Source organism: Brachypodium distachyon, chromosome 1 (genome assembly GCF_000005505.3).
Source record: "Brachypodium distachyon strain Bd21 chromosome 1, Brachypodium_distachyon_v3.0, whole genome shotgun sequence".
NCBI classification, from domain to species: domain Eukaryota; kingdom Viridiplantae; phylum Streptophyta; class Magnoliopsida; order Poales; family Poaceae; genus Brachypodium; species Brachypodium distachyon.
Window position 1 is genome coordinate 74585591 of NC_016131.3, and position 10669 is coordinate 74596259.

General features: G+C 47.6%; 2 protein-coding genes across 2 annotated transcripts; one reads left to right on the plus strand and one right to left on the minus strand.

Moving 5' to 3' along the window:
• Positions 1-333: 333 nt before the first annotated feature.
• On the plus strand, positions 334-5808 carry LOC100841272 (oxysterol-binding protein-related protein 1B). Its single transcript, XM_003558981.4, has 10 exons — positions 334-797; positions 1904-2257; positions 2851-2923; positions 3033-3448; positions 3705-3860; positions 4195-4362; positions 4533-4673; positions 4754-4975; positions 5059-5172; positions 5404-5808. Exons 1-10 carry the CDS (start codon positions 435-437, stop codon positions 5581-5583), a joined length of 2187 nt encoding a protein of 728 aa, XP_003559029.1. The 5' UTR covers positions 334-434; the 3' UTR covers positions 5584-5808.
• Positions 5809-5901: 93 nt separating this feature from the next.
• On the minus strand, positions 5902-9669 carry LOC100837652 (protein NRT1/ PTR FAMILY 6.3). The gene is made up of 3 exons (XM_003562185.4): positions 9156-9669; positions 8496-9085; positions 5902-6909 (listed from the first exon to the last, which is right to left on the minus strand). Exons 1-3 carry the CDS (start codon positions 9555-9557, stop codon positions 6072-6074), a joined length of 1830 nt encoding a protein of 609 aa, XP_003562233.3. The 5' UTR covers positions 9558-9669; the 3' UTR covers positions 5902-6071.
• Between the last annotated feature and the right edge of the window lie 1000 nt (positions 9670-10669).

Genomic DNA, 10669 nt, shown 5'->3' on the forward strand with positions numbered 1-10669 from the left:
TGAAGTCTAAACAAACCATCCCGGTTTGCACAGAGGAGTAACTTGTTTTAAATTTTAAGCTGAATATATGCTGAATTAACCCCAGTTATACTCGAAGAGGAAATACTTGAAAAGCAGATTCTAGGTGTCAGTCAGTCAGTGCTTGCAGCACGTGAGCTCAAAATTGGCTTTGCCCAGCATGATTAAGGAGGGCAGCTGAGTGAGAGCGTGCTTACTCGAAAACTGAGCCTTCGATCGATCGTGTTACCTAGCGTAATTAATTAGTGAGCTAAGCACGTCCACCTCAACCAATGCGATATAAATACACACCACTCGTCCTCCTCCGAGGAATCATTCGTCAGCTTTAAGCCGAGGAAGAAGAAGAAAAGGAAATACCCAACAAATGCTAGTGTGATTTGTGTCGTGTGAGAGAGAAGGCGGAGGAGAAGAGGCAGATGCGGGCTCGGGACTTGCACCCGCTCTGCTGCCTCCCCGTGGACTACTGCCCCGGCGGATGGTGCGCCGCGCCGGCCGCCGGGGACCGATCCCCGCCTCCGGCGCTCAACCAGCAGCAGCCGGCGCCGGCGCCGGCCGTGGTGGCCGGGGTGCTGCACAAGTGGACCAACATCGGCAAGGGCTGGCGCCCGCGCTGGTTCGCCATCCTCCCGGGTGGCTCCGTTCTCGCCTACTACAAGATCCGCCGCCGCCGCAGCCGCGCCGCCTCGTCGCCGCCCGCGCCGGGGGACGCCGGGCCCAGGCTGATCGGCCCGCCCGGGTACGCCGCCGAAGACCGCCCCATTGGGCTCGTGCATCTCAAGGTCAGCCTCTCTCGTTTCTCCATACCCCTGCCCGATTGATTCCACTGACGCCTCTGCTTCTTTTACAAGAAGAAAGAATCGAATTTTTAGCCTGTTGCGTTGCTTGCTTCCCCAGTTGGTTGTTCAATTGTTCGTCAAAATTTAGGGAGAAAATTAGGGAGTAGCTCTGTTCTTGAGCTAGTACCAGCAGCTAGTCAGTCAACAGGGGGCACATTGCAATAAAAAATTCGATCTTGTACTGGAAATGCTCTGATGATTTTTACTAGGCAGTAGCACGATGGATAGTTGGATCGATCGACGCTTCCGCTCGCTCGCTTCCAACGGATTAATTCGGGGCAGGTGGAGCTAGGAGCATAGAACAAACAAACGGGAGCTGTAAAGCTAAGGCCGCCCGTCCACATCACTTACCCCACCCCACTGTGAGTTCGCCCGTGTCCGCATCCACCCCTCCAAACACATCAGAATCATCGATCCTCCCCACATTTTACAAGAAACTAGAGCTGCCGCAACTCAAGCTAGTACTATTGTACTGGAGCGTGTCATTTGTTTGCCCGGATCGATGGAGATAGATTGCTACGGATAGATGGATTGCTTAGATATGTGTGCCTTTCCTGAAAGCAACTGCCCCTTTCAATTCGCAAGCAAGCAAACGTGTGCTTTTTCCTGCCAATGTTGTGGGATCCAACCACCCAGACAGGCCCAGGTGGGGCTGCCAATGACCAATTCCCTTCAGATCACAGTCGCACACCCATGGGTCTAAACAAGATTTAGCGATCTCTGCACTTAGATAGGTAGAATAACAGAAACACTATGGTCCAGGGACTATTCACTGGGCTGGATCAGTGGTGGGGGATGGGAATGAACCAACCGGATTCCAGATGGCATTACTCTTACACATCTTGACAGAACCACACAAATTACACGCATCTTGACAGAAAATTAAGGCGTTACTCTTTATCTAATTCCAAAACATGAGGGGTGCCATTGATCATTGTTTCCATAAGTTTAATCCAATGGCATCTTGTCTAGAGTAAAATACTAAAATATGTAAGCTGGTTAAATCGATAGGTTTTGATTGCTAACATTATCATTTACAACATTTCTAGATCTCGTCATTCCGTGAAAGTAGATCAGATGACAAGCGGTTCTATGTAATTACTCCAACCAAGACGCTTCAGCTGAGAACCAACTCTGCTAAAGATCGCGTGGCTTGGATTGAAGCCCTTGTTTCGGCAAGAAGTGAATCTTCTCCCATTGGAGGTTTACTGTATGACCAGAATGATGTATCGTTTTCTACAGATAGGCTTAGAAACCGTATGCATGCCGAAGGCCTTGGTGAAGAGGTTATTAGAGACTGTGAACAGATTGTCCATTCAGAGTTCTCGCAGTATTCTATACAGATGAAACAACGCTGTGAAGAGTATCTGAGCTTTCTTGGCAGTCTTCCGCAACAGCTTGAGGTAACATTTTCTCAAGACGTGCTGCTAGATGATCAGTAAATTCATGCTATTCTTACTACTTTGATGATTGACCATGTCATAAATTTAATGTGGATTGCAAGATTTTGGTGCACAGTTAACCACTTATTTAAACAAAAAAAATTTGAACATGTAGCCCTCCCATATATTTGAGTTCTGCGAAAGAAACATCTGCATATTCATCTAGAATAAAAAACACATTTATCATGCGTTACAAGATAACCTGCAGCTGGTCCAACTGTGTTTTCATTTATATTACTTGTACAGAAGTTAAATATGCCAACTATATGCCTAAGAAAGGTCGCTCTGTGTCGAAGAATTATGGACACAGCATACACTGTCATCTCAAGTTTCATTTGACGCTTTCTCCGAAGTATCACAGTAATTTAGTTTTAGACAGCAGAAGTATCTTGCTTCTATAGAGATTTTTTTGGTAACATAACCATGTTATCTTTCTTTCGGCTGCGATCTCCATGATGGAACATGCAGTTATGCTCTATTCCTAGTTAGTGAATATGTCACCTTGTTCAATACGCAATCATCTTCTCTTCATGTTGATATGCTATACTTTGCAGGTACTAAATGCAGAAGATACCACACACTCAATCAAACCTGAATGTTCTTGCTCTGGACTTGGAAAATTTAGTGGTACTTGATTTTTCAGTTCTTTAACAGTATGTGCTGCCAAAGAAGATAAAATGAGAAGTTCTAGCCTTCTTTCATTCTTACTGTTGTTTTTTACTTTCATTTTCACCAGAGAGCAGCAATACAGAATCTTCTGACGATGCTGGGGCACAGGAGTTAGACGAATTATCAGATGAAGATGAATATAATTTCTGTGATACAAGGCAAAGTTTCAGCGATTCTGCAGCAAGTCCTGTCTTGAGGATGAAATGTTCGAATTCAAGCAACAATCATAAATCTGTAGAATCAAGATCCAGCAATGGGAACAATGTATTGGTTCCATCGAAACGTCGCACAAAGTTGCCTGAACCAGTTGAAAAGGAGAAGGGTGTTAGTCTTTGGTCAATGATCAAGGACAACGTTGGAAAAGATCTGACACGGGTCTGTCTGCCTGTTTACTTTAATGAACCAATTTCATCTCTTCAAAAATGCTTTGAAGACTTGGAATATTCTCATCTGTTGGACCGTGCACATGACTTCGGCCTGAAGGTATGAAAGTGTCATCCTGTCAGTCTTAGGTATTTCCACCGTGAATCTTTCAAATGGACCTTGTCAGGTTAATTTGCATTTTATATGTTGATTACATAAAAGCACTGGAAGTTGTTATTATGTCTCTACCGAATCTTTTCAGAATAACAAAATGAATACTCACAATTTAAATTCAGTTATTTACACAGTTCTGACTATTCATCCTAGATCGATTTGGCAATAAATTTCTGATCTTTCCACCATCCTTCTGAATCAGGGGAACAGTTTGATGAGAACTCTATGTGTTGCTGCATTTGCGGCCTCTGGGTATGCTTCCTCAGATGGCCGGCCCTGCAAACCATTTAATCCATTGTTAGGGGAAACTTATGAAGCCGATTACCCTGAAAAAGGACTCCGTTTCTTCTCTGAAAAGGTCAGTTAAGTTTGGCAAGTTGTTTCTGTTGAAACAGAGTTGCGTTCTTGTTTGTTATCCTGTGAAAAAGAAGAAGGTTTGAAAATGGAGACTTGTTTTGTAATCAGCATATCGGTTTAAAGAGATGATAAATCTAATACTCCCTCCGGTCAGAATTACTTGTCGAAATATTATATGTATCTAGACGTTTTTACACATAGATACATCCGCATTTGGGCAAATTTGAGACAAGTAATACCGGTCGGAGGGAGTACATGGTTTCACTCAGTGATAATTGAAAGGTCATCATCTGTTATGCCATCTGATGGTTATGTTAGTAACTTCTTGGCACCAGGTTAGTCATCATCCAATGGTCATGGCCTGTCATTGTGAAGGAAGAGGCTGGAAATTTTGGGGGGAGAGCAACGTAAAGAGCAAATTCTGGGGACAGACAATTCAGCTTGATCCTGTCGGTGTTTTAACATTACAATTTGACGATGGAGAAACTTTCAAATGGAGCAAGGTAACAGTCCTTCCTACATATGCCACTAGCATCTAATCACTAGTCAATGGCATGACTAGCAGACTGTCTCAGATTCACATATTTCCAATATACATTGCTTGACCAGTAGATCTCATAGTGAATGAACCTGTATTTTTTTTAAATGCCTAAATTGTTACTCTCTTTACCAGGTTACCACAACAATTAATAACATTATCATTGGTAGACTTTATTGTCATCACCATGGCACAATGACAATAACTGGGAACAAACAATATTCATGCAAGCTCACATTTAAACAGCAATCTTTTCTTGAACGGAACCCTCGCCAGGTAAATTCCATAACTTGTCTATTTTTCCATCTTTCTTATCGTCTCCATAGATCTTACTAAGATATATAGTTCTATGCAAGGTTCAAGGATTTGTTGAGGATATGAGCGGTACCAGGGTTGCGGCCCTAACTGGAAAGTGGGACGAGAGCATGTATTACACTGTTACCCAAGATATACCTGGAGTAAATTCCAGTGCTGGAGCCACTCTGTTGTGGGAGAAAAACGAACCTCCATCTAATCCCACGCGATACAATCTTTCGTCATTTGCAATAACTCTAAATGAGCTGACTCCAAACCTCAAGGTAAAAACTTTGGCAGATTCGGCTCACTGTTAGTACTCCCCTCTTAGCTCTGGTACTAAAGCATGACTTTGTCTACTGTTTAGGAGAAACTTCCGCCGACAGATTCAAGACTCCGACCAGATCAGCGACATCTGGAGAATGGGGAGTACGATAAGGCCAATTCTGAGAAGCTGCGGTTGGAGACAAGGCAACGGATGGTACATCCTTTCTTCACATTCTCCTACATGTCCATGAAGAATATCTTTGCATTCCCCAGATCCTTCATGGTTTCCAGAGAGACAATAGAGAAAGACCCAGCTTTCACCTAAAATCTCTTAACTGAACTCTAACAACTGTAAACATTGAGCTGGAACAACACACATTGGTCGCACGGTATGGTTCTGTATTATACCGCATTGGTCGCGCGTTCATTCTTGTCTCTCTTGCAGGCACGGAAGATGCAGGACAATGGGTGGAAACCGAGATGGTTCGACAGGGACGCTGAGGACGGAACATTCCGCTACACTGGTGGTTACTGGGACGCAAGAGAGGAGGGGACATGGGATGGCTGCCGTGATATATTTGGTGAACTATCCAGTAACCGAACTTGTACCAGTGTGGATATATAAATTATAGTCCATGTATGTATGTATGCATGTATGTATGCGTGTATGTATGCGTGTAGCCGTTCCACTCCCACCAGTAGGTGTTAACGGATTACTGAAAGTATAAAGTACATCCTCTTACCGTAACTAGCTAGCTTCCCTCATTGAGCAAAGAAGAGCTCAATCAGGCTCTCCCTTTCATATGAATGAACCGAGTGATATTAATATTATGTGCATACATTTGCCAGAGGTCCTAACATTTGTTGTTATAAAGTTGTCGATACTATTCTTCTTTCGTTACTTTGACACACAAGTGAACTTGGTGCAAAACTGGGTGCCTGGTTATGAAATGAAGCTTTTATTCATGTGAGGTGCCTTAATAAACCCTCAAGCACCAAGCTTCTACTACTGCTGATCTGATAATAAAACACCTGATACCCCTACTGATTATTTGCTCCTCAAGTACATTGCCAAAAATGAAGCTAAACTAGGATCACAGAAAGGGTCACGGATCACGCATGGAGGACGAGGCCTTCATCATCGTTAACCTTGACGCCGGCGTCGGCGAGCCGCTTGTCCTTATACACGTACCCTCTGGCGGCGGCGACGAAGACGGCGAGGTTGAGGACGCTGAGCACGGCGAGCAGCCAGTAGAAGTAGTCGAGCCTTCCTTGATCAATGTCGTCGGCGAGCCAGGGGCGGCCGCCGGAGCCGGTGGCGGCATGGACGGCGGTGACGAGGGCCGTGCTGAGGAAGAAGCCCAGCGAGAGCGTGGTGAGGAAGAGGCCGGTGCTCATGGTCTTCATGTCGGCGGGGCACTCCCGGAGGAAGAAGTCGAGCTGCCCCACGTACGCGAAGGCCTCGCCGGCGCCGACCAGCAGGAACTGCGGCACCAGGAGGAACACGGAGGGCGGCTTCTTGGAGGACGAAAGGAGGCGGTGGCGCTCGGTGAGGGCGGCGGCGGCCATGGCGAGCGCGGAGAGGGCGAGGCCAGCGGCGATGCGCTGGAGCGGGGTGAGGCCGTGCGGGTGGCCCGTGAGGCGGCGGGCGAGCGGCGCGACGAGGCGGTCGTAGAGGGGCACCGTGAGGAGGATGGAAGCGACGAAGAAGACGGTCATGGAGCCTGAAGGGATCGTGAATGGGCCGAGGCGGCGGCCCATGGATTGGGCCTGGGACACGGAGAAGGTGGTCATCTGGGCGTACACGGTCCAGAAGAGGATCGTTGTGGCCCATGTCGGCAGCATCCGGACGACTTGCTTCACTTCCTCCACCTCCGTCACCGTGCAGCACGCCCACTTGTTCTTCCCCGAGGCCGGCGATGGCTCCACGATCGCCGCCTGGTCGAGGAACCTGCATGTGTCAATGGATGGATGGCATGTTGGATAACTGAATGAAGGAATTAATTGGAATTAAACACGTACTCTTGATGATGCGTACAATGGTCGATCAAATTAAGAGTGGAAAAGAAACCGAAAGAAAGGGAGGTTGATGAATTGTCCTACTGTACGTGCGTCAAGGACAAGATGCGAGTACGTAAGAGTAAGATAAGGCCTGTAGTGTAGTTTGCTGTACATTGACGTCACGTGTGGGTCTTATGTATGTATGCGCTTGCAAGAGAGTACATTTGCAGCAGCAGGTCAATATATAGGTCATGGCTTCCGATGCAAACGTACTGTTGGAGGTGGCTTTTGAGGACCTATATGTATTGTTTGAGTACACTTGACAGAGAAGATATATATGCGTAAGCATATCTCGGATAAACGTATGCATGTAACGCCGAACAAACTATAGCATGCGTGCAGGTGCATCAGATGATGAGCCTGTACTGCAGTGCTCTCTGCACTGCGAACTACAGGACTAAAGCTGCAATGACATGCACGCATGTGATCGGGCCCGCCAAAGGCTCGTGGGTTTTGTTTGTTCCAGCGCTGCAACATTGCATTGCATCTAGAGCCACAAAATGTTGCTTAGTTCAACCAAATGAAGTAAAATTTTAAAATGACACAACTTTTTGAAAAACTAGTTCATTTGTTTGAACTAATGAACATACAACTCTAATTGCAATGCAATGTTGCAACGCATGCTTGAACTACCATGTTGCAGCTCTAATTGCATCAAGTACTCCATGGATGCATGGGGAGAAATTGCTAACGCTGATGGCTGGATGTGTTCAAGGAAAACATGCAGCATGCTGCAATTGGCATTGTCTGCCCATGCATGGGATCGACGGAATGAATCAATCAAATTGCTGGATCAGGTTAGGTAAACACCAGATTTAGCGTACCAACCGCGGGGCTATGGCATGCATGGCACACAACGTACTAAACTCTAATTAGCTCCCAATGATTTCATTTCCAGTACGTCTGTACGTACGTGTCGTCACTCCCTCAATTATTTACTACTGATTGACCTGTTAATTTGTTTGGCTGTCAGATCACGGTCCTTCTTTAACAGCTAGCTGGTGGTATTACTATACCTTGCTACGTACTAGTTCTAGTTCTACTTCTACTTGTTACATGCAAGCTAGTGATCCATGGAAACAAGCTAGGGTGTACACTACCAACTACGGTCTCTTGATCGATGCACTTAATTACTACACATTCATAGGGCCTCAGGATACGTTAGCAAAGAGCATGTACGGAGTAGTATGATATTTAAACATGCATTGTTCAGGTCTTTAGGACAAGGAAAATGCATACATGTTTGCGAGGACGACATGTATATATATGGTCACATGCCCATCGATCCACACGACAGAGTTCCTAGTGTCCAACGATCTATACGGGTACGGCCGATCGATAACAACTCTAAGTCCAGCGCCAGTTTAATTCACCCACCCTCATCGTTGGCAACAAGTATTAATTACCGATCGACCATTAATTAAACGAAGAATGCTAGCTGGAGTAGCTAGAAACGTTAAACAAACGATCGATAACCTGTATTGGTTGGAGTGAGGCAGCAGCCTCCGTTTGATCCCCTTGCCCTTGACGACATCCTCCCCGGCGGCATCATCGACGTCGTAAAGCAACGCCGGATCAGACGGCATCGGCAGCCGGCGCTTCGTCCAAGCAGCCGCCGTGACGACTGCAATCTGCGTCAGCGGGCTCCCCGCAAGCTTCTTGAACCTGTACCTCCTCGTCCCAGCAAGAAACACGGCGAGCCCGGCGAGGACTGCCACGACGCAGATGCCGTATCCCCAGCGCCTGCCGACGTTGTCCTGGACGTAGACGAGCACCGTGACGGCTAACAGGGACCCGAGCGAGATGAAGAAGAAGAACCAGCCGAAGAAGCGCGCCATGACGCGCCGCTCGACGGGATCGGCCTCGTCGAACTGGTCGGAGCCGAACCCCGACACGCTCGACTTGAGCCCGCCGGTTCCCAGGGCCGTGAGGTAGAGGCCCAGGTAGAGCACGCCCAGCTGCGCGCCGCTCGGTGCCGCGCACGTTCTGGACGCGCCCGTCGGGTCGGCGCATGCCACAGGGCGCAGCCCCGGGGCCGCAGTCGACACCGTCAGGATCGCCATGCCCTGCATAGCACATAGATCGTCGTTAATGGCGATTGGGCGGAGGAGGAAGACGATGGATGCTGGGACGTACGGAGGCCTGGACGGCGGTGAAGATGGCGATGGTGAGGTAGCGGCCGAGGAAGGTGTCGGCGAGGAAGCCGCCGAGGAGGCAGAGGAGGAAGGAGGTGCCGAGGAAGTTGGTGACGGCGTTGGCGGACGCCGCGTTGCCCAGGTGCATCGTGCCCGTCAGGTACGTCACCAGGTTCACGGCGATGCCCAGCGTGGTGAGCCGCTCGTTCAGCTCAACGCCCAGGATCATGGCCGCGCTCGACCAACCCCCGGAGTTCTCCCTGACCGCCGGACGACCGCGGTAGTCCCACGCGTCGCTCAGCGTGCTGCTGCTGCCATCCTCCTCCTTGTACTTCTTGCTGCTGCTGCTGCTGCTGCCCTCCTCGGCTGCCGCCTCTGTCGTCGTCTCCGGCAGCGGGACCATGGCTGCACGTGATCGGTCCCTGGCTAGTGGGTGAGGAGAGAGCCACTGATTTGATGATGCTCCAACACCTCTTTAATTTATAGCCTGCCTGCAGGCTCTCTCTCTCTCGCTCAACTCCCAGCGGCCAGCGCTGTACGTACGGCGGCTATATATTCGGTAGTACGCTCATTTGTCATGATGATATGGAGAAACATTCAGTTCACCTTTCTGGAAATTTCTGCCATTTTATTTTCGCCCATACTGTCGATTACTCGTAGCTCGTGACGTGTCCACGGATCGAGATCGATCGGTGTGCCTAGTTCTTCTCGCAACTGTCAGTTTACGTACTCTGTGGCAGTTGTCGTGCTAATTAAGCAGCTGCTAGGGATGTACGATGTCTATCTGAGCACGACTAACTTAGCTAGTTTGTTCTTTTCGGGAGAACACAACTTTGTCATATATATACACACACACACATTCACTGTCCTCTAGTATTTTCCTAGTACATGATTGAACAGAAATGTGAGTACGTTAATTAGGGGGCGGTAACTCCAACACAAAGCAAAAGAAGAAGAAAAATGCATTGCGATATCAGACCTTGTCAAAATGAGGTATATTTTGTTGAATATACTTGCTGCGTCCGTACGTACACCTGGCTTAGCTGGAACTCGCACGAGATAACAACAATGCTATATGTAGCTGTCCGTACGTACACTTGAAGCAAGCATGTATTCAGCGACTGTGCTCTACAGACGTATGAGAGCCGAATGCGCTGGCTAATCATGTTTTTTCGTCCGATACAAATGGCATCTACGCCCACACTGTTTATTTTTCTATTTTTTAGTCTATTCCCTTCAGTATCAAGTCATTTACTGAACTCTCATGTGAGGTGTGGTTGTCGCTTGCGTTTTTTGCTCGAGTCTTAAGGTATCAAACATATGATTGATAAATTTGCATCATTTATATTTCTCCTCTTTTTCGTCCTAGTTGATGCATGCCATTTCGTTAATTGGTTCATAGACTGTACTTGCTTTCATGGCTACATCCCGAAGACCGCGTATCAGCGTACGATGTCGTCGGTTCCAATATGGCGGTACACCTGGTTATGGTTAATATACTCCCTCCGTCTAACA